This window comes from Bradysia coprophila, unplaced genomic scaffold (genome assembly GCF_014529535.1).
Source record: "Bradysia coprophila strain Holo2 unplaced genomic scaffold, BU_Bcop_v1 contig_151, whole genome shotgun sequence".
Lineage (NCBI taxonomy): Eukaryota > Metazoa > Arthropoda > Insecta > Diptera > Sciaridae > Bradysia > Bradysia coprophila.
The window spans coordinates 4348761-4373948 of record NW_023503423.1 but is presented as its reverse complement, the minus strand read 5'-3'; the positions used below and the strand labels follow the sequence as shown (position 1 = coordinate 4373948).

The window sequence follows — 25188 nt, the reverse complement described above, 5'->3', positions numbered from 1 at the left end:
ACCATGATTTGTGAACATATTTACCCATCTCGCCCCATTCACAATGATAAAATTTTTCCGTGTCAATTTCGTTTTCGTTATTGTTGGAAATTATTGGTTTTGTCATTATTGTGTGATTTGCTAAAGTTCTCTATTGAGACACACATTTTCGCTACGGTCTCGCAGATGTCGCTAGTTGATTTGGTTACTATTGAAACTCGTACAGAGTGGGTCTTACTGGTTTTACCACCAAGTTATAATAACATCTTGTTGTTACCACTCTTGTGCCATTGAATTAATGCCAGTTACACTTTTGATGGCTACATTATGGGACAATTCCATGACAAAGTCAATCGAAATTATTTTACCCAAAACTGGGCTCTTTTTCAGGTAAAACGAAAATTTCGATCGATACTCTCGTACGAACCTCACTGCAAATTGGTGGACAGTCAAATCGACCGTATTATACTCTATATTCTCATTCAATTGACATTTTATGAATTGAGTGGTGCGGATTGTTTTGTTGACGCTCGGTTGTTATTGTATGTTGTATTGTGTGTGTTAAATTAGTGAATTAGATGGAATTACATTCATGATGAATGAACCAAATTTAATGTCCATTTGCCGATTTTGCTTGCGAAAAACGGAATGTAAGTTTCTGATGTTCGACTGAAATTTAATTGAATTTTGGTCGAATTTTCGGCTCAAATTTTGTTTGTTAGTCGATGACCCAAATGCTTAATTGGATAGTCGCGACCTAAAACAATGCAACAAATAAATTTTCGTTTCCTCGTAGCTTCCATTGACATTTTTTCGGAAACAACCGTGTTACAGAAGCTGTTGATGTTCTTTCCTTTTCTTGTAAGCATCAACAGTCGTTAACATCATGTTCGTTGTTTGAAATGATTTTTAATTCTCCAGATGGACCATAAAGTTAACGAAAATGCTGCACACCCGGTGACATCGAAAATGGTCTGCGTCACATGCAAAGACACCGTCACTAACTTCTATGACTTCTACAGGATGGTTCAATTGAATCAGTCGAGCTTCGTTGAGTATGCAAGGAAGATTCAGCCAAACATTCCATTAACAGAGACAGATCCACCTCAACGCCTTATATTTACACTACGAGCCACAACCGATGGCGGAGCATTGCTGAATGATTACGGAACGTTAGCATATTCATTGGATACTGATGTAAGCGATGATCAGAAACCAAACATATCGGAGAGACATGCGACACAAAATTGCGAAATTATGAACGAAAATTCAGTCAATACTGCCGGTGATAGTCGTACGGCTGAAGCGTATGACGAGACGACTCTAATCAGTGCCAAGACAGAGCCGGATGCAATGAACGACTCCGATTCGAACAATGTGATTTTGTTCAGTCGGAAAAATATCGACGAAAAACTGCCCGATCATTTGAAAGTGCGCACGACGAAGGAGAAAAGTGACGCTCAAATCAAAGAATTTGTGAACCTAAGCTGTGATATTTGCAACACGACCCCACAATTCAATTCCTTCAAAGAACTGCAGGAACACTTTAGGTATGCCATCAGTATAGCATTCAATCACTGCTTCGAAGACTGTAACGTCCATTCAATTTCAGTTCGGAACACAATCAACGCGGATACGTCGGATGTTGCGATAAGAAATTCTATCGAAAAGATCGGCTCATGAATCACATCATTAACCATATTTCGCCAGATGCATTCAAGTGTACAACGTGCGGCCAAATCAGTAAAAGTAAAGTTTTGCTAAGGATACACATGAAGCAACACCTACCAACTGATTTGCGCCCATTTCAATGTGAAAAGTGTCCGCAGAAATTCGTACTAAAGTCTCAATTGACGAATCATGAAGCTTCGCATTTCACCCAAGACCAAAAAAAGTTCGTCTGTGACACGTGTGGTAAAGCGTAAGTACTTCTCCTACTTCACCTTTCATTTTCTTAACACTGTCGTGTTAAGCCAAAACGTCGTATCGCATTGTGTCTGAGAGCTTTACGCTTCTCTTGTATTCCATCGAAATATTTCACTTTTCCAATGGAATCAAAAGCTTTCAAAAGCTCTGCAAAGACCAGAAACAATGCAACACGGTGTTTGGCTTAGCACAGCAGAACAGCGATGGTAGCATATTGTCTCGAAATTGGTACATGCACTGAGAAGTGCCATGACTAAAATAGCTACTCCTGGAGGCTTAGTACTCCCAGATTGATATTCGGTAACATCACGTTTCCGTTGCGTTAATTTCTGAATTTATCGTGAGCACAACTTATATCGTCACTGTGATCTCTGTTCCGCAGATTCGCTCTCAAATTCGTCATGATCAAGCACAAATTGACTCATTCAAAGGAGAAAATCAATTTCGTCTGCGAAATATGCGCCAAACAATTCTGTTCGAAAACAAATCTACAGTCGCACATGTCACACCATTTGCAGGAGAATTCACCTCGGGTGCAGTGTTCACATTGCAGTTTATGGTAAGATCGAATAAAACCGCAAACTGTCGAGTATAGCGTGTGCTCATCCATTCAATCATTTTTAGGTACAAGAATGTGGAAACACTACGCACCCACATGCAACGACATAAAGATGATCGTCAGCACATTTGTCATTTTGAAAATTGCAGCAAACAGTGTACCACATCGAGCTCCCTATCGGCGCACATACGTTACGTTCATCTGAAGATCAAAGACTTTGAATGCAGCGTGTGCAAGAAGAAATTCCGACGAAAATTAGAACTAACCGAACATATGGCTCGTCACACCGGACAAGTACTCTACAATTGCCAATTTTGCCCGAAAACATTCACGTCGAGCTCAAATTATTTCTCTCATCGGAAATATCGTCATCCGACGCAGTTAGCCGAATCGAAGTCCAAAAAGGACGAATGACACGCTTGACTGTACAATTTTTCGAAATTCTTCTGTGATGCGATCAGTGACGGTGTGCCAGGAGACGAGAGTCTGTTCAGAACATTAGAGTGGATTTGATTCGAGTCTCATTTGTGGTGACAAAAATGTACGAACAACCCAGTGAACATTCCTTCTTTAAGAACGCGTAACATTAGCTCAGTGTAAAGCGCTACCATGTAAAATAAAGTTCATTTGCTTATGAATTGTGGTATCGGATTTAGTGTGATTATCTAGTATGACTAGACCCGCCTTCGGCTCGGTATGCAGATTTCATGGACCCGGAGCACTTGGGCTTTATCGTCCCTCATCAGATTGATCAGATCGTCTTTGACCGTTAGAAGGGCCTTGATAGTCCTAGTCTATGTTTCAGCACAAAAATCGCAGACACTTAAAATTGGTTTTGGAACCCAATGTAGAATTCAATTGAAAAATAAAATTTTTGTTGGAAGGTCTGTCACGCCTAACAAGTTGAAAATTCGAAGGACGAAATGAAATCAGAATTTTCAGCAGCTTTTTCTCATCTAACTTGTCCAATCGATGTGAGAATTTTGTCGAAAATATGTTGATTTTATAGTCCAGAAGGTCCACAAACAGGATCTCTTCAATCAACGTGAGTAATGATTACATAATCTGTCCGAGGGAGGACAACTGGGCTGAAATTTGAACGTTTTGTCTCTGATTAACATTAAACATTGTACTCCCTACACTAACGGAATTGAGTCATTACTTCATTGACATGAACGTTAAAACTCATTTCCTGCGGGCGTAGACGTAGTGAGTAACAGACATGAGAGCCGTCGAAAATAAGCTGCCGGTCAAGCCGAAGTCGAGCCTTTTTGGTCGAGTCGAGCCGCCAGTCGACAAGGTGAAAAAAAACCGGCTCAGCCGACTCAAAACGGCTTGAAAAATTAGAAAAAAAATAAGAACAGAAAAACTTTAAAACAAAAATATTAGGCAATTAATTTTTAAACCCGTACGCAGTACTGGGGTCTTATAGGTTTACGCATACGTTTGTAACACGTCGAATTGGACTCCCTGAGTAAGGGGAAACCTATTGTGGTTGTCTAGAGATGCCAAATCCGCGAAAAAAAAATGTCCGTCTGTCCGTCTGTCCGTCTGTCCGTCTGTCTGGCTGCACGATAACTTGAGTAAAACGCATCCGATTTTGAAAATTCTTTTTTTTCCCGTTTGGTAATGTCAAAAGACAGGCTAAGTTCGAAGATGAGTGATTTTGGATCGACCCCTCCCGAGCTGTGGCCCAATAAGTGCTTTACGGTTTTTCGAAGATATCTCCGAACATTTAAACGTTAAACTTGTAAATGATACGTCAAATAAAAGGTATTTACAATACCGATCGACAAAAAAAAAGTTTATGGAAATCGGATGACCGACTCGTGAGTTAGACCCCTTGGTGTGGAACAGGCACAGGGCGGCAAGCAGTTTTTGCTTGTAGGTCGGCCACATTTGAACATATTTCGTCTGTTTTAGCTTTATTAGATAGGTATTGACCGTACCAATCAGGGAAAAAAAATATATGAAATTATGAAATTATGTTCTCCGGAGCGTGAGCTAGGTCTCTTGGAGTGAGCTCTTATCTGGCTACTCGGAAGTACAGTGAACGTGGTGTATTTTGACAATATCTCGAGTAAATTTTGACCGAATTTCATGAATTTTTTTTTGTTTGAAAGGTATTAACGAATGTAAAGCGTCAGTAATATTTCCGGTCTCCTAACAAAATGGCTGCCGGCGGCCATATTGGATTTTATTAAAAGTGATATATCTTGGGAAAAATGGTACTTAGAGAGTTTCTGTTAACATGGAAATAATGTGTTAAGTGTGAGGGGTTTCAGGGATTCCATATATGGACATCTATATATACCTATATACAGCTATATTGAGCTATATACAGGCATATAGAGCTATATAATAGCATATTCCTCTGTGAAATGTTTATTTACAGTGAAATATAGGTAAATATAGCGGTATATAGCTGTTTAAATAGGAATTTATGAAATTTGTTTTCGTACGGGGCTGTCTATATTGCCTCCGGCAATTTAGTTGTTGATTTGTTGCAAGGCAAAGAGTGGATAATGGAAGTGATTTTAAAGCGCGAATAGCTTTTCAGCAGAGAAGAAAATGAAGTAAGAGAAATGAAGAGTTTCACAGTAAAGGCTTTTGATACGAATAGGCGTTTCGTACGGGTCGGCGTTAGCTATGTTTTTTTTTGATTTCTGTATTGAAGAAATATAACAAACTAATTTGAACAATCATTTGAACTAGCATTTACCCAACCCTTACACCCATTCGATAAAGACAATAGATATGAAGAGTTGAGAAAAGTCGGTGAAACAGAATACAACAAACGACTGTACTCCCTGGTATCTTCTCTTCGAAATATTTGTAAGTCATTCACTTTGCTTCGCTAAATTAAATTTCAAGAAAAAGTTTCATAAAGTTTTCGTATTTTTTTTTTTGTAGCTGAGATTTTGGAGTGCACAGAAGTGCTCATTACGGAATTTGACGAGGAGGACGAAGATAACCAATTGCTGGTGGACTTTTGCAACAAACAAAGTCGTACAAGTACAAATTACGCCACACTAAAAAACTCGAACGCAACCCGTTGGAACAGTGTATTGTCGATGTCCAATTCATTCATCAAAAACACTGGTGAGCTATTTTTGTGAAATTGTAATTTTTTGGACTGATAAGTTCGGTTATAGATCAAGTTGTAGCTCTACATTTGGTTAATAATTTCAAAAACTTTTTTTTTCTAATTTTCCAATTTTCATACAAAAAAATTAATTTTCCTGAATGGGATCGTTGTAGACACCATAAACAATTATTTGGGATCCATCAGAAGATATGATCAAGTATTTTCTGACACCGAATTGAAATTAGCTAAGGATTTCGTAAAGGTGCTCGAAGTGTTCGAAAAAGCAACCGACGTAATGCAAGGTAATAGTTATCCATCGCTGAATATATCTGTTTTCTGCTACGTAGACATCAAGGCAAGGTAAACGAGAATAATTTTTTCTTTGCTAAATTTCGCTTTTCTAATAGAAAAAAATTATTTAGTTTGGAGGCACTGAAAACTTGTGTCACCAGCTCTCCTATCATCGAAAAATCGACTGCCTTCCTGCTCGAACGACTAAACCGCCGATTTCCGATAACAGAAAATATGATTGCCGCAGCTTTCTTGGACCCATCGATGCAAAATTTACCTCTTTTATCATCTTATTGCCGCTCACGAGATGTCGATATGTTTGAACTTATCGTGAAAAAATGGGGCCAATACGAACCTGAACTTCGATTACCTCAAGCAGACAAACGTAAGGTGGTGGAACCAAAAAAGCCTGATAGGGCTAAACACATTCGGATGGAAATGATTCAAAAACACGTCAACAAAGAAAATTTCTTAACGAGTGGGGCTGAGCACCAGATGCATCAAGAATATTTGAAGTACACGTCGGTAGCAGATTTGGTTGACGATCCTCTTTTGTGGTGGAAAACGCATGAGGGATCATTTCCATATCTAAGCGAGCTTGCAAAAATAATGCTTTCCATTCCAAGTAGCTCCAGCGCTACTGACATACATTTCTCTGAGACAGGATATTTAATAAATAAGAAAAAGGCTAATGTTGATCCATTAACCGTTGAAAAGATAATTTTCATTCATGACAATTTCAAACATATTTCGGAATCGTTGAATTGAAATTCGTTTCCCTTTTTTACATTTTTCATCCGGCTGACGGTTATTTTGTTCAAAAATTCGTATTAAAATTCAATCTTATTCATGTTGTTGAGACGTTGTGTAGTAGCTTTGGCTGTGTAGTTGCTTAGAATACCTCAATTAATTGGATTGAAAAATGTTTTTCTTTTGTATGAATACATTTGATGTTTAAAAAAAATGACTTCAGATTTTTGATTCAGGTAAAAGACTTAAAATGTAAAAAAATTACCAAAAAATTAGATTTTTTTTTTAATTTTGAAAAATTGAAAATTTCCTCCAGCCGCTGTTAAGCAAGGTTTTAAGCCGGCTCGAGCCGACATAGTCGAAGTCGGTGACTACAATTTTTCGGCTGGCCGCCGTCGGCAATTTTCAATTGGCTCTCACGTCTGGTGAGTAAGAGTACATTACGCCCGAGGTTCCAAATTTTTATTTTGACGAGTGTGATATGATTGCAGACATTAAATTCAGCTCGGGCTGCAACCCTAACTCTAGACGAAATAAAATTCTACAACAAGGACGTAAGTTATTTTACAGTGTACGAGGTGAGTGTATTAGTGTTAAGTATTAAATCAGTGAGTGCTGAATCAGCGATTACCGAATCAGTTAGGTGTTAGGAAGGAATTAACTTTCACTCACATGTACACCAACATACTCTCATCTTTCACAAAAAAACTTTCAAAATAGAACCAATACGGTGACTACTTACCTCGAGTTTCACTCTCGATGAACGTACGCAAATTGTCGAAACATACTCCCATTTACATATACAATTGTCCTGATTGAAGAAAATTTCCAGTAGAAAGAAAAATGAATCTGGAAAATCGAAACGGAAGGAAACATTTCAGCTCAAAATAATTCATAATTTCAAATCATTGAATTCGCATGTAACTACCGTAACTACTAAAATTTAAACAGTCATCCCATTACCGCCATCTATTTTTGCATTTCTTTTTTCGTGTCTCATACAATCCATACAATGCAATATTATAATACTCCAGATCGCCTGAGCGCAATCCAGTCTCATTTATGCTGTCAATTCAGTCGAACATATAATTTTTCCACAACCTTTCACTAATTCAATCCGTTTCCCATTCAAAAATGGATCCAAGAGAAAAAAGCTGTTCGCTTAAGTGTCTCCGTATATTCTTCATAGTTTGCAATAAGATCATAGTTTTGTTGTCAGTGATTTTCGTTCTAATTTTTATAATTAAGCCAACATTGATGGTGGTCGGTGACGATGGGAAAGAGATTACTAATAGTGAGGGTATGTATGTACAATATGAGTTCTATGACTTCTAACAGAGAAATATTGGCTAGTAGTACCATTCACTCCTCGAAGAGTTTTTACATCCACTGAAGAGTGCGAATTCAATTTTTCCATCAAACAAATCCTTCCATTTACGGTACAAAATTGTTATCTATATTACCCAATATATATAACGTATAAAAATAGCGCGAAGAATGTATATGCTAAGTTTCCATCGTTACGTACTACATAAGTATTTATATAAGTGCTCTTTTCGGTGGCGTCGTCGCCGTCTCGATGTTTATATTTTTTTGTTGTTTTGTGCTCTTAAATCAAGATCTCCCATCCAGCGAACTACTGTGTTGTTTCTTTTTAAATATGTTTTTTCTTTGCGAAGAAGAAACACTCAAATAAACATTTCTTTCGAACTCGCACCGGACATTACGTGCGGTTATTCACGGAATGTGGAATTAAAATGAAAATTGTGCTAACATACTAAGTATTAAGAGCTGTGTGTTTCTAACGGCTAAGTTTTTTTTAAATAAATTTTGGAATGCACAATTTGAGAAAGTAGGCCATTTCAACCTTTCACTTACGGTCAAGCTGATTAGAGTACTTCTTTTGACACGGCAGAGTAAAATAAACCAGGCAGGAGCGGTTCATTTTCGAAACGTCAAATAAGGGACCTAATACACTGTATGAAAATGAACTCAAATGAACACTGACATAAATTGAAAAATTTTATTCGCAAAAAATATAGGGCTACTAGATTATTCAGGTCTCTAGTCAAATCAGCGCTCCTGCCTGGTTAACTTTACTCTGTCGTGCTTTTGATCAAACCTATATGAACAGATCTTCTACTTCATTAGTTTTAACACGACAGAGTAAAGTAAACCAGGCAGGAGCCGACGACCAAAATACATTCAAAGAAGGGACCTAAATCCCGTTATCCGCCAAAAAACCCTAAAGGGTAAAAGTGTGACGCAAGTCCTTGTTTCTACTTACAAAATAACTGATATCGCTGAGGGTGACGCATTTTTCGCATCAACGCAAAAGTGTTATCAACAAAAAATTGAACCAAAAAATTTAAGATAGAAAATTTTAGAAAAAAATTGCGTCACAAGTGGCAGATGATTCAGGACATATTTTTCTCTATTTGAACTATTTTCCTAACAGTAGTTTCCTCAACATCTGCCACTTGTGACGCAATTTTTTTCTAAAATTTTCTATCTTAAATTTTTTGGTTCAATTTTTTGTTGATAACACTTTTGCGTTGAGGCGAAAAATGCGTCACCCTCAGCGATATCAGTTATTTTGTAAGTAGAAACAAGGACTTGCGTCACACTTTTACCCTTTAGGGTTTTTTGGCGGATATCAGTTCTTTTGGAAGTTTAGGTGTAAGGGTACCTAGTTTTGTAAGCAACTCATGTCGACAACAGCTGAAATCCAACAAAAAATCCGATGGAAGTTTGGAAGTGCCAGAGGAATCATCTTTCATCCCAAAATTTAGGAACCAATAACACGAATCCATCGAAAAATCTGATGGAAGTTAGGAAATGCCAGAGAAATCATCTCTCATCACAAAATTTAGGAACCAGCCTCGGAACACTTCACTTATATCAAAAATAACCCAAATCCATCGAAAAATCCGATGGAAGTTAGGAAGTGCCAGAGGAATTTCCTGTCATCCCAAAATTTAGGAACCAACCTCGGAACACCTCACTTATATCGAAAATAACCCAAATCCATCGAAAAATCCGATGGAAGTTAGGAAGTGCCAGAGGAATCATCTCTCATCCCAAAATTTAGGAACCAGCCTTGGAACACCTCACCTATATCGGAAATAACCCGAATCCATCGAAAAATCCAATGGAAGTTAGGAAGTGCCAGAGGAATCATCTGTCATCCCAAAATTTAGGAACCAACCTCGGAACACCTCACTTATATCGAAAATAACCCAAATCCATCGAAAAATCCGATGGAAGTTAGGTAGTGCCAGAGAAATCACCTGTCATCCCAAAATTTAGTAACCAACCTCGGAACATCTCACTTATATCGAAAATAACCCAAATCCATGGAAAAATCCGATGGAATTTAGAAAATGCCAGAGAAATCATCTGTCATCCCAAAATTTAGGAACCAACCTCGGAACACCTCACTTATATCAAAAATAACCCCAATCCATCGAAAAATCCGATGGAAGCTAGGAAGTGCCAGAGGAATCATCTCTCATCCCAAAATTTAGGAACCAACTTTGGAACACCTTACTTATATCGAAAATATCCCAAATCCATCGAAAAATCCGATGGAAGTTAGGAAGTGCCAGATTATCTCTCATTCCAAAATTTAGGAACCAGCCTTGGAACACCTCACCTATATCGGAAATAACCCAAATCCATCGAAAAATCCAATGGAAGTTAGGAAGTGCCAGAGGAATCATCTGTCAATCCAAAATTTAGGATCCAACCTCGGAACACTTCACTTATATCGAAAATAACCCCAATCCATCGAAAAATCCGATGGAAGTTAGGAAGTGCCAGAGGAATCATCTCTCATCCCGAAATTTAGGAACCAACCTCGGAACACCTCACTTATATCGAAAATAACCCAAATCCATCGAAAAATCCGATGGAAGTTAAGAAGTGCCAGAGGAATCATCTGTCATCCCAAAATTTAGGAACCAACCTCGGAACACCTCACTTATATCGAAAATAACCCAAATCCATCGAAAAATCCAATGGAAGTTAGGAAGTGCCAGAGGAATCATCTGTCATCCCAAAATTTAGGAACCAACCTCGGAACACCTCAATTATATCGAAAATAACCCAAATCCATCGAAAAATCCAATGGAAGTTAGGAAGTGCCAGAGGAATCATCTGTCATCCCAAAATTTAGGAACCAACCTCGGAACACCTCACTTATATCGAAAATAACCCAAATCCATCGAAAAATCCGATGGAAGTTAAGAAGTGCCAGAGGAATCATCTGTCATACCCAAAATTCCTAACCTTGAAACACCTCACTTATGTCGAAAAAAACTAAAATCCATCGAAAAATCCGATGGAAGTAAGGAAGCGCCAGAGGAATCATCTGTCATCCAAAAATCTAGGAACCAACCTTGGAACACCTCATTTATATCGAAAATAACTCAAATCCATTGAAAAATCCAATGGAAGTTAGGAAGTACCAGAGGAATCATCTCTCATCCCAAAATTTAGGAACCAACCTTGGAACACATGATTTATGACGAAAATAACCCAAATCCATCAAAACACTTTTTCCAACATTCATAATTATTAGCTGAAAAAAAATTATTTCTTTTCACACACACACACACACACACAACACACGCTGTTATATGGCATTGTATGGAAACTTCCAGGAGTCCTAGCTCCCAAAAACGCTTGCATACCCCCATTTTTTAAAATCTTATTTTGATCTAGGGCCCGAGATTGACCTATAACCAAAATTTCAGGAAAATCGTAAGAAACGTTTAGGAGTTACGAAATCGTTCTTTTTCATAGGAACTAACTAACTAACTAACGTAGGCGATTTTCATTACATGAAAATTCGAGATTTTGCTTATTTTCATACAAACATCAATATTTCGAAGTTCAATATCTCGGCCAATTTTGAAGCTGTAGTAACGTGTGATAGCTCGTTGAACTCGTATTGATGCCCAGATTCCAAATATCTAAGTTTGGGGGTCATTGGAGTTAAGAGGGAGAACTAAAAAAGTTGCTGTAAATATGCTCCGCCGTCCTCAAAAAAATTTTGTTAAAACATTTTTGGTAGTGGACTTGCGTCACGCCCGCTAACTAACGTGCGGGCATGATAATCGTTTACGTATTCGTTTCATGCATTTGATTAGTAAGCGTTTTGCATCAAAATCAAAGGCCTACTTATAAATTTAGGTCCCTCGTCAAAATCGACTGCTCTTGCCTGGGTTACTTTACTCTGCCGTGGTTTTAACATTCATTTTGCTATTTAAAAGAACACATTAGACAGAGCTTATATCTCCGTCACTGTTGATGGCAGATGAATGAATGGTCCGATGTAGATAATGCTTTAGTAGTGAATGTAGTAAATTTTGTTTAAAAAGAACTCTATTAAGAATTCTAACCCTCACCAATTTTATCAATTCTAGCACGCCGTGCTCTCAAACTGCGAGTAATCCTACTATCGATCGCAATTCCACTGGGCTGTTTCACCATTTTCGCACTATTCAGAGACCATGTCAAATTCCTGTGGTTTTCATTCGCCTTTGATATCGTCTACAGCATTGGAATGTTTATATTTGGCATACACTGGTTGGAACTGGTACCGACATTAATCATCGTTATTGTGTTCGGTTTTTATATACAAAACTTGTCGACGTTCCAAAAATCTCTCAGATTTGACAGAAATTTAGGATTAAGCAAAATTTAGATTTAGACCATGAGCAGTTTGATGTTCCAAGCATTAACAGAGAAGGGTTTTTTTTTGTAAAGAGTAACTAAAACATGAATAAGGGCAGAAGCCTTCTTTGACGCATGTAAGACCTGTGTTAATGCTTGGAACACTAAAGTGCTTTGATTTAGTTCATCACCTTGTGAGTGAAACCAGGCTTCTAACGAAGAAGTGATAGAATTATGCCAATTTATCGACAAAAAACGTAATGTTGAAGCTTCAATTCAGTCTACTAACTAACCTACTGATCAAAAATTAAAAAAATGTAAATCGAGCCCACCTGCATGGCCTGTTTCCGAGCCAAAAATCAATAGTTTCACCGTCTTGACCTAATTCTCACCATGCATAAGCTGCAGCAACTGGTCCCTACGGTATCGGATAATCTGGCACACGGTGCCAAAAGAACCCACTTTTAAACTACGTAAAGGGTGAACTTGCACACGCAAGTTTATTACTGCAAATGCTTTTTAGCCATGTCATCGACTTAATGACTCCTTTTACAACATTTTGGTATCGAAAAATCGTGTGCGAGTTCACCTTATACGTAGTTGAAAAATGCGTTGTTTTAGCAACGTGTGCCAAATTACCCCACGCCGTCTCTACTCAAGGAAGCAACACCAGCAATACCAGCTGAAGCAACACCATCATCATCTAGTGGTCAAGGCTGTAAACCGTTGGGGAGTTGACGTCAATCGACGTTTTATTGGAGGCTCAATGATTATTTTACTACCTGCCCCAAGCAAAAGTTGACCATTACATTGCTATTGTCCCCCTGCGAAAATGATACATACGAAAATTTTCGGTTGATTTTACGTGATAATCAACTTTCATATGGCGTAAACAATAAAGCAGAATGCATTTGATGCTGCTGCGTAAATAATTAATTCGGAGACAACCTTGTGATTCTCTCAAATTTGACATTTTACCGAAAAGACAGTTATCGAAACTTGTTGCTCAGAAAATACACAAGTGAGATGGTCTTATCAAAAGATTGTTACCTCATGCAATGAACTACTTTTGCAGCATCCCATGTAATCTGCAATTACGTAGTTCAAATTGTAATTTCGTATTCTTAGTCGGTATAATTGTGAACATATTGTGGCCTTGTCTTTTGACACTAATAAATTTAACCAAATAAGCCTGATCGTGGCCAATAAAATTAGTTGTATTTGTGCGTACTTTTAGTTAGACCTATATATTATACAAGAAAAGATCTATATTTTGTACTATTTACACTAGAATTTACGAGTAGAACTACATTATACTAGATACACATAGATAGTCTTAAAATGACCTGCGTTTAGATAAGGTTTTGTGAACTGATTTCTCTATTCTCTAGACCACTTCACAGAGGAACTCAGGTTCAATTATTAGCGACAATTAAATAAATGTACTGACACACAACGATATGTTATGCAACACAATTGAATGTGAAAATAAATGTCCCTTACGGGTAAAATGGCATTTCATTTATTCAAAAACATTCTTTGACAGAGCTCACAATTCATTTCAAATCACAACAACAGCTAGACTAGAAAAATGTGAAAGGTCTATTGTGTTGCAAGAATTGGCTGACACGAAGGACAGCATGAGTCAGGCACAGTTACTGCAACTTGGTTTCCAACACAAGCTAAACATTGGGCAGCTGCACAATCTAATTGACACTGAGAACAGCATTGACCCTCTGGTACGACAGACACGTAACCGGCGGCACATTTTATCGGTCGACAGTCGACAAGACTACAATCAAGCCGACATGTATTACAGCATTCGCCTTCTGGAATTACTGATAAGTAGCCTGGTGCACATCTTATTAGCGGGCACTTGATAGCGCTGCAATCACGCTGGCATGTCTTACAGCATTGACCTTTCGGAGTAACGCTTATGTAGCCTGGTGCACATTTAATTAACGGACATAAGACGGTACGGCAGTCAGGTGTGCATTTTGTGGCTTCACATTGAACACAGTTGTTTTTCTGTTAATGCGAAAAAATTACAAGAAATGCTCTGTCGATGGAAAAAGGTAACCTACGTCAACAAAAACCATTAGCAAAACAACGTTTACAAAAATAGCGAATTTCATTTTAATACAAAATTGTTTCGCTTAACGTTGTAGCACAGAAAAATTTTGATTAAATTGATCGCAAATAAGCTGCCAATATTTATACGAATTTAATTTCGTAAACGTGTGTACCATTTCTATTTGATTGTAGCTGCACGAGTAGCAACAGTACATAAAATTTAACTTTTTACAGAATGATTGTTGATTGATCTCAAATGGAGGGGGAAAGCATTCCCACAAATTTGTACCACAAGTTCCAATTCCACAAATTTCATCCAATTCTAGAAGTGCGAGCAATTCCAAAAATTCAGATATTTCCAAAGATTTCCCTCAATTCCAAAACTTCCACTTCATACAAAAATTTCCATTTTCCACATTGGTTTTCTTCTCGTCTCAAATAAACCTGATAAACTTGACCAAACATTGCAATCTGTTATCAACAACGACAGTCATAATAAACGACAACCTGACTAAAGAGGTCTAATCCAGCAAAAAGCATGTGCAAAACAAATGAAGTAAAAGATTTCTGAAATCAATCTATGAAAATCTTCGATCAAATGAAGTAATAGATCAGATAGTAAAACTATTTGTTTGTTTTTTTTTAGAGATTAGTGTTTTGCAAAGAAAAAGAATGCCGTTTGGGATAGGACAAATCAAACATCCAATACACTTTGATTTCGTTCTATTCATTTTACCTTCGAATTTCCATTGGGTTGAAAGTTTGCGTTACTCTTATCAATCGCACAATTTATTCCCTCTGACATACTAGTTCAACAATCAAAATCCTGATTATATGAGAAATTGAATAAAATCTTCGTTGGCACAGATTATCCTATATTGTAAATGACTGCGGTATAATTTATCACTAATTGTCAATTACGTCCTTGTTTGAAACTTTTATTTTGTCAAGTATGACATTAACAGGTCCAGCCGAGGGCGAGGGATGCAACTACACAGGGCAAAATAGAAAGTTCCAAACAATTATGTATTTTACTCACTAAGCCCTGAGAATAGTTATTTGGATCACAAGGGACGAAAGTAAAGAAATTCAACCGTGTGCGAGAGTTGCTGCCCGCGCCGAAGGCAATAAGGTATAAGAAAATATTAATATTATCAACCATCACAACAATCAGACGTAAAAACAACAACAATATCCTTTGAATTATTCGTCATCAACTTTGTATGTTAACATTAATCAGAGCACTGGCGCACGGTTTATTCAATATTGATCAAAGTAAACATCTTGACAAGATTTGACTTTCGCATTATGTATCAGTCAAAAACACTCAAAAGAGTAAAAGTGACGCAAGTCCCTGTGCATACTTCCAAAACAACTGATATCGCTGGATTTGACGCATTCTGCGCTTGTACACAAAAACTGTAACAGGAAAATTTTGAACAAAGAAATTCTAGAAACAAAATTTTACCAAAAAAATTTTGCGTCACAAAGTGGCAGATGATTCGAACGTATTAAAGAATTTGAAAAATTTGAAAAATAATTAATTTAGGAAAAAAAAATTGAGGCGAGCAGAGCTTACCAAAAGCGAACAAATTTGTTCTACCATACCCATCCACACACACACACACACTTAAAGGTGTTCTTATATGGGGCTTATACGGGAACTTCGAGGAGCCCTAGCTCCGAAACGAGGCCGGTTCCCCCCAATTTTTTTTTCTGGAATGTCTTAGAATGACGACTAGAATCTACTCCTAAAATTTCAACAAAATCTAAAGAAGACTTTAGAAGATAGGAAACACGGACGGACGGACTAACAAGGTAACGTAGGATTTTTTCATTTCGTTTAAAGTACTGAAATTGACCAAAATGTATGGAAATGGGGCTTCTTGGAAGAATTTTTGCGTGGCCAAATTTTAAGCTGCAAGAACGTGTGATAGCTCGTTGAACTCGTACGGGCGCCTAGTTTTTTTAAGCTAATTTGGAGTCATTCGGATTTGAATTGTAGAACTTCAATATTTGCTGTATATATGGTTCTGCAGTCTACGACAAATTTTTTTTTTTAATTTTTTCTAGTAATAGGACTTGCGTCACGGGCGCTATGCTAACGCGCGCCCATGATTAACCGATTTCGATACATAACTGGCATTTTTTTACTTTCGCTTCCCGTTTGGGAACCGAAAATTACAATTTTCGTACTTCGTGTGATGAAAATGAGTTGAAACGCTCACGTCGATTAAATAATTACTCATTTCCCGGGTGCTTCGTGAGTGCATCTGGTTACTTCGTTTCTTCGGTAAATTTTTTTAAATTCCGTTTGTTTATAGAACATTATCCGAGACATTACCTAGAGATTTTCCTAAAAGTTTCACAAAATATCTATCAGCTGTGTGGAGAGTTTAATTTGAAGCATGTTATCGGAGTAGATTGCATATAATCACACATAGTTTGTTGCGATTGATAAGAAACGTCGTTGCTTTGGTGTAGACACAATGTTAGAAAACAACAATCTGCAAATCACGATTACATAAAATGAAAATGAAAAACAATCACGAACATTCAATTGAACGACTATAAATGAATGAAAGTCATCATCACAAATTATGAACGGTTGCCGTTTAGTTTAGTTTAGAACGGTTGCGAAAATGTAAAACGGATGGAAGCTCTCGCTAGTCTAGTGACAATTAAAGAACCGAAAGTGGAAGCAAATATCGTGCGAAAAGTAAAGTTTGAAACTATTTTGTCTAGTGAAACTGAAGTCATTTTCCTCAAAAGATGTCTGGTGATGGGGATCGGTGTTTATTGTCATAACATTTCGAACAATGTTTGTTTACAACAGAACCGCTCTTAAACTTTGTGTAGTGTTTTTTTGCTATACTAGCAGTGCTGTGGCTATACGCAATACTATTTCACACACAAATTATGTTTTCGATTAGAATATGGAAAATTTGCGTGGGTCAAGGTGACTATAGTTTATGCAAGACATTATAGGAACAGTAGATGATTCACTGAAATTTTTCTCTATATTTATGCGTTTTTTATTACAAGTAAGGCCACTAACGTGGCCTACCCGTTTCTCCATTTTTTTAGTTGTTTAAAAAAAATTCTCAAGAGTATTTAATTGAGCTCAAATCAAGATGTACTACATATATTTTAGACAAATTATGGAAAATATTCCAGCACAACTTTAAAAAAAATGTCAAGCTGCGCTTCATGGCATTTATCAATTGCCATCTAAAAGAGTCTTTAGACCCGTACGAAGTACTGGGGTCTTATAGGTTTACGAATAAGTTTGTAACACGTCGAATTGGACTCCCTGAGTAAGGGAAACCTACTATGGTTGTCCAGAGATGCCAAATTAGTAAAAAAAAATGTCTGTTCGTCTGTGGGTTCTCTAACTTGAGTAAAACGCATCCGATTTTAAAAAGTCTTTTTTTCTTCGTTTAATAATGTGATATCTCCAGACATTTAAACACTACACTTGTCAGTGATACGTCAAATGAAAGGTATTTACAATACCGATCGACAAAAAAAAGTTTATGGAAATCGGTTGACCGACTCGTGAGTTAGCCCATGATGTGAACCAGGTATTGGGCGGGAAGCAGTTTCTGCTTGTAGGTCGGTTAAATTTAAACGGATCTCAACTGTTTTTGCTTTATTAGATAGGCATTAACGGACCAATCAAGGAAAAAAAAGTTTATGAAATTTGGTTGACCAGAACGTGAGCTAGGTGAGCTTATATCCGTCTACTCGGCAGTACAATGAATTTGGTGTATTTTGACAATATTTCGAGTATATTTTGACCGAATTTCATGATTTTTTTTGTTTGAAAGGTTTGAAACTTAGAACTAAAAAGACTATGAGAAAAGTTTTACATGTTGTTGACTTAAGACGAACTTAAAATATGTTTCTAAAAAAAAGATGTATCTTGTGGGTTCATTTATAAGAATATTATAGAGATCTAAAACTTTAAATTAAGACAGTTTTGCTAACAATTCACTTTTTAGACTTACCAGAAACGCCCTTTTTCAAAAAATCGTCTGTATTTAATGTGTATGTTGACTTTGTTCTCTCATTTATTTACAAAAAATAAAAAAATCTAAAGAAAACCCTTCTGCTAAACCGTCCGGGTCACTTTTTTGTGAAATACCCTTATAGGACAAACCGATTGAGATATCTGAGAGTGTTTTAGAAAAACGGTCTCGAACGTCGTATCGCCTAGCCCTTGTGAGCCCGTTTTTCAAAAACGGCCTTCGAGGTACTTCTAGCCGACCGCTGGGACGCCATTTTCGAAAAACGACCTGATTCTACTTGCTTACCACTGGGAGGCCGTTTTTGAAAAACAGCCTCGTAGGTCGTAGCGGCCGATTCCTGGGAGGCTGTTTTTGAAAAACGGCCTCGTAGGTCTTATCGCCTGATTCCTGGGAGGCCGTTTTTGAAAAACGGCCTCGTAGGTCTTATCGCCTGATTCCTGGGAGGCCGTTTTTGAAAAACGTCCTCGTAGGTCTTATCGCCTGATTCCTGGGAGGCCGTTTTTGAAAAACGTCCTCGTAGGTCATACGAGGGGACCTCCAGGAGGCCTGCGGACAGACAGACTCAAAAAATTTCTTGGACCAGCCCCAGACATAACTCATTAGTAGTAATAACAGATAAATAGATGAACAAATAAATATACAAAATAGAAATTTAGATAGAAAGATAGATAGATAGATAGATAGATAATACTGCTATACTTCTGTATTATCTACTGATGTTGGGGTGCGGACAGACAGACTCAATTTTTTTTTTGAAGACCCGTTTCTCTGACGAGAAACGGGAATAACTTGACCATCAAAACAGTGTTATAGCATAGCACTACTCCGAGCAATAATACTAGTATGTCAGACATCAAAAAGTTTAATGCGAAGCTTAGATGTGAAAAATACGACCAAAAATAAATGGGTATATACACAGCACTGCTTCTAGCATAAACACTGAATTTTTAAGTGTCAAATTTAGAGGCTTTAGTGATAAGAGCTACCGCTTAGGAAACGCAGTGCCTGTTGTGATTTCATCAGCCTTCGAATATTTTCTACGTTCATGCTAGGAGTAGTGCTGTGGCAGAAACGATAAAAAATCGTAAAACAACGTTATTATGGACTGCAGATCTAACAATAAATCGCTTGTCGTTGATGAGTGACTCCTAACTAATAACATATCTGAGATGTATATTGTCATTTAGATTTTTTTTTTTTTTTTTCTCTTTATTTAAATATGCGAAAAAAAGGCTGCTCACAATTCATTTAGATATAGGTGATTGGTTTCAATATTATTACGATAAATTAATTGCAATGAATTATTCAACAAAAATTGAAATTTATTTCACATGCTGTCGGTTGTGAATTTTTCTTTAATGAAATCATACAGTCGAAGGCTGTCAATTTTCAGCATAAATTAGCTTCAGCTGTTTTTCAGCTGATCCATACAAACAATCACAACCGTTTATACGTCTTTATACGGTTTTACCACTATCATGCGCGTGCGTGTAGCAGCTTCAACCGTATGAACAAGGAAAACCTGGAGGTTCGGTTGTAGATTTTCGATGTTTTGAAGCATGCGACTAGACAGCGATTGACAACCAGAAATACGAATATTTTGAATTTGTGGATTTGCCGTTAGAAAATCGATAAACAAGGACTCGTCCAGGACTCGTATTAAATGGAATTGAATGTCCGTTAATTTCGGAAATTGGTAATCGACACAATCGAAATTTACGGAATCGTTTGCAATTAACCTCAAACATTTCAGTTCTTTGAATGCAGCTAATCTAACATTTTTGGTATATATTATGAGTAGTCTCTGCAGAACTTGGAATTGAGAACTTCTTGATATATTGAAGACCACATCAGTTCCTTCTGAAATTTGCAACTCGACCAAATTATCTCCACAGTAATCAGAAATCAATTTGAGCAGATCGATTTTTCGAAACTTAGAAGGTTCTATGAAGTTGTATTCTTTTTGGTTATCATCATCTCTTTCGAAATCAAAGTTGTTGCAAATCAAGTCGATTGACTTGATCAAATGACCGAATATCCGTAAGCAACTTGATATACTGTGTGGATGAACAGAAGACTTGCGATTATCGTTTGAAATATTGATACGTCTGAAGCGCAATGGATAACAGTGCATCGCATTTTGTCGGAATCTTTGACACACTGCGGCCACGTTCACGAAATCTGTTAATGTATCCAAATGTCTGAAAATTTCCTGCAAGCAATCGTCGTTGAGCCCAGTTTGGATATTTACTGGTGAGTGTAGAGACGATGATGATTTTGCCAAGTGGTTACTCGCTTCGACCATAACACATCGTTCTGCGTCCATTGTTGTGTAGAAATTAATTGTCTCTGTAGAACGGCGAAAATTCTTGTTACTGACAAAATGCATACATGGAACGGATGTAATGGAAATACTAGGGAACTTACGATTTTCTAACAATAAAAATCCAAACGCAAGCGCGAGCACAAACAGGAAAGGTAAGTTTGATAAGTCAACTGATAAATAGTTGAATTTTGACTCGACTAACAAATATCGTTTACGAATTTCACGTTCTAATTTCTTAGTATTTTCCGTTTACTATAAAAGAAAAAACTTTGTTGGACTCAGATGTTTCGAAAATTTTATTCTGACCTACAAACTGTCCACGCGTCTATAATTATGGTCGACGTGTTTATTGATGAGTAAGACTACACCATTCATTTATTGAAGAAGTGTGTGAATAAAGCAACATTTTTTGTGCGGCGTCGACTTATGTCAGATCAGAGGCAAAAGTGCTTCGAGTGACAGCTGCCAAATAGAGTACTATTTTGTATCGCCCAAAACCACTTACAGTGGAGGTGTGACACAAGTCCTCTTATCCGCTTACAAAAGAACTGATATCGGTGTAGGTGACGCTTACAGATTCGACACGCAAAAAGATATGCGTCACAAATGGCAGCTGATGAGGAAAGTAAGCGAAAGTTTTATCAAGAGAAATTTTACCCGAAAAATTTTAGGAAGAAAATTTTAACAAAAAACGAGCCATCAGAACAGTCGGAGCGTTTGCTGCGACTGAGCCCCGTACAAACCCGTATATCTATTGCGTACGTGACCCTAGTGCGTCTGTCACCCTACTTTGACCGTAAGCCTATGCGCCGGTTAAAGTAGTTAAAGTAAAATTATTATGTAATGTGTACATCTTAGAAATTGCGCATAGCGCAATTACGAAGCCCCGTACGACGTTCCTTTCAAATAAAACAAAAATTTCAAATAGCCCTAAAATTTTAATTTATTGAGTATAAATACACATAGGGCCTAGTATCGGCCTCAGTCCGAGGATCCAATTTTTTTTTTCAACTACATTCTATTCGGCCTTTGATTACCTTCCAAATGAAACAAAAAATACGAAAAACGGATGAAATTTGCTCGAGTTATATGTAAAATACACATAGGGCCCTAGTAGCGGCCTTAGTCCGAGGACCCAAATTTAATTTTTTTTCAACAACATTCTATTCGGCCTTTGATTACCTTCCAAATGAAACAAAAATTACGAAAAACGGATGAAATTTGCTCGAGCTATATGTAAAATACACATAGGGCCCTAGTAGCGGCCTTAGTCCGAGGACCCAAATTTAATTTTTTTTTCAACAACATTCTATTCGGTGTTCGATTATCTTTCAAATGAAACAAAAATTACGAAAAACGGATGAAATTTGCTCGAGTTATATGTAAAATACACATAGGGCCCTAGTAGCGGCCTTAGTCCGAGGACCCAAATTTAATTTTTTTTCAACAACATTCTATTCGGCCTTTGATTACCTTCCAAATGAAACAAAAATTACGAAAAACGGATGAAATTTGCTCGAGCTATATGTAAAATACACATAGGGCCCTAGTAGCGGCCTTAGTCCGAGGACCCAAATTTAATTTTTTTTTCAAAAACATTCTATTCGGTGTTCGATTATCTTTCAAATGAAACAAAAATTACAAAAAACGGATGAAATTTACTCGAGTTGTATGTAAAATACGCATAGGGCCCTAGTAGCGGCCTTAGTCCGAGGACCCAAATTTAATTTTTTTTCAACAACATTCTATTCGGCCTTTGATTACCTTCCAAATGAAACAAAAATTACGAAAAACGGATGAAATTTGCTCGAGTTATATGTAAAATACACATAGGGCCCTAGTAGCGGCCTTAGTCCGAGGACCCAAATTTAATTTTTTTTCAACAACATTCTATTCGGCCTTTGATTACCTTCCAAATGAAACAAAAATTACGAAAAACGGATGAAATTTGCTCGAGTTATATGTAAAATACACATAGGGCCCTAGTAGCGGCCTTAGTCCAAGGACCCAAATTTAATTTTTTTTTCAACAACATTCTATTCGGTGTTCGATTATCTTTCAAATGAAACAAAAATTACGAAAAACGGATGAAATTTACTCGAGTTGTATGTAAAATACGCATAGGGCCCTAGTAGCGGCCTTAGTCCGAGGACCCAAATTTAATTTTTTTTCAACAACATTCTATTCGGCCTTTGATTACCTTCCAAATGAAACAAAAATTACGAAAAACGGATGAAATTTGCTCGAGTTATATGTAAAATACACATAGGGCCCTAGTAGCGGCCTTAGTCCGAGGACCCAAATTTAATTTTTTTTCAACAACATTCTATTCGGCCTTTGATTACCTTCCAAATGAAACAAAAATTACGAAAAACGGATGAAATTTGCTCGAGTTATATGTAAAATACACATAGGGCCCTAGTAGCGGCCTTAGTCCAAGGACCCAAATTTAATTTTTTTTTCAACAACATTCTATTCGGTGTTCGATTATCTTTCAAATGAAACAAAAATTACGAAAAACGGATGAAATTTACTCGAGTTGTATGTAAAATACGCATAGGGCCCTAGTAGCGGCCTTAGTCCTTGGACCCAAATTTAATTTTTTTTCAACAACATTCTATTCGGCCTTTGATTACCTTCCAAATGAAACAAAAATTACGAAAAACGGATGAAATTTGCTCGAGTTATATGTAAAATACACATAGGGCCCTAGTAGCGGCCTTAGTCCAAGGACCCAAATTTATTTTTTTTTTCAACAACATTCTATTCGGTGTTCGATTATCTTTCAAATGAAACAAAAATTACGAAAAACGGATGAAATTTACTTGAGCTCTATGTAAAATACACATAGGGCCCTAGTAGCTTTTCACTTCTAAGGCCCTAACTCACGGTCCACTCACCCGATTTTTAAAAACTTTTTTTTCCTGGATTGGTATTGACAATACCTATCATTTGCCATGTCATTTACATTTCCATCGTTTATTTTGCCATAAATATCACCAAAAGACCTTAAATCACTTAGGTGGCCCTAACTCACGAAGGGCCGACCCGAATATGCCCATCTTCGAACTTAGCCTCACTATTTTGACTATCTTTCAGGGAAAAAAAAAATTTTGAAATCGGATTTGATTTACTCAAGATATCGACGTGACGGACAGACGGACAGACGGACAGACGGACAGACGGACAGACGGACCAAATTTTTATTGCGGATTCGTCATCTATAAACATAGGCAAACACTTTGCCTTACCGTCTGCTTCGAATTCCATCAATTACACACGGCATCGTAATCCTATAAGCCCCTTCGTACTTCGTACGGGGCTAAAAATTGCGTCACAAGTGGCACTGTCCAGTTTCAGTACTCTATTAACCTGCATACAGTGCATTTCTACGTTAAAGTCATCTTTGCGCGCACATAACACGTATGAATGAAGTAAACACATTGATTGTTAAGAATGTGTTTTGATTGTTTATCATACCATATGTGTGTGTTAGTATAATTTTCCCAAAAACAGACTTTAGATTTGAGTAAAATCCTGTCTGATTTTTAATGAAATTCTATGTCCAGACATTAGGCTTTGAAATACAGATCCATTTTTATTTGAAGATTTCAATTTGGTAAAATTTACGATGTCGTGGAATTTGTTGTTTAGACCCGTACGAAGTACTGGGGTCTTGTAGATTTACACATACGTTTGTAACCTATTGTGGTTGTCTATAGATGCCAAATCAGCGAAACAAGCCATCAGAACAGTCGGAGCGTTTGCTGCGACTACGCCCCGTACAACCCGTAATCCTATTTCATCCGTAGCTATAATACGTCCCGTAGCCCTATTACGCCCGTAACCCTAATACGTCTACAACCCTCTTATGCGTCCGCTATCAAAATACTTCTGTAACCCTATTGCGTACTTGCAAATTTACTGAATTTCACGCCGTAAGTGCGCTCTAAATTCAAACATAATCATTTAAACGCAGAAACTTGAATATTCAGAATTGTACTTGATCAGTCTGAATGGTACGACTTCGGACCCGAGGTGCAAAACAATGAACTAGAAAGCGATCTCGATCAGTCTCAATCTGGCTGGTATGACTTTGGACCGGACGAACTAGATTTGCCGGAACCATTAAAGAAAAACAATGACTTTTTGATTCCCATTGAGCAAAGCGATATTGTCAATTTCGAACTAGATGCGGGACCCTCTGACCATAAACAGAGCATGCAAGTCTCAACTTCATATTCATCAGACAGGCGTATCTAAGAAATAAGTTAGCTTAAGGAACCTATGTCTATAGTAAAAAGGAGCAATCATATGTACCTCAACGGCATATGTACGTTGTTTCATTGAAGCATTTACTTTTCCTCTGATTATTTTGAGATTTCCGTCGAATGCAACCTCTTTCACATTTTTCGATTTGAAAGAATTTTCTCCTCTTTTAAAAAGATTGTGATTATATAGTTAAAATACAATATTATCGATGAAA

At 37.3% G+C, this 25188-nt stretch overlaps 1 protein-coding gene and 2 long non-coding RNA genes across 3 annotated transcripts; 2 read left to right on the top strand and 1 right to left on the bottom strand.

Annotated features, from left to right (window-relative positions):
• The first annotated feature begins 465 nt into the window (after positions 1-465).
• On the top strand, positions 466-3102 carry LOC119074539 (transcription factor grauzone-like). The gene is made up of 6 exons (XM_037180706.1): positions 466-629; positions 776-840; positions 901-1529; positions 1592-1900; positions 2288-2464; positions 2530-3102. The coding sequence occupies exons 1-6, from the start codon at positions 572-574 to the stop codon at positions 2876-2878; spliced, it is 1587 nt and encodes a 528-aa protein (XP_037036601.1). The 5' UTR covers positions 466-571; the 3' UTR covers positions 2879-3102.
• Positions 3103-7650: 4548 nt separating this feature from the next.
• Positions 7651-12580, top strand: LOC119074538. The gene is made up of 2 exons (XR_005087209.1): positions 7651-7893; positions 12023-12580. It is a non-coding gene; the product is annotated as an uncharacterized LOC119074538 (long non-coding RNA).
• Positions 12581-13776: 1196 nt separating this feature from the next.
• LOC119074537 lies at positions 13777-14536 on the bottom strand. The gene is made up of 2 exons (XR_005087208.1): positions 14357-14536; positions 13777-14300 (listed from the first exon to the last, which is right to left on the bottom strand). It is a non-coding gene; the product is annotated as an uncharacterized LOC119074537 (long non-coding RNA).
• Between the last annotated feature and the right edge of the window lie 10652 nt (positions 14537-25188).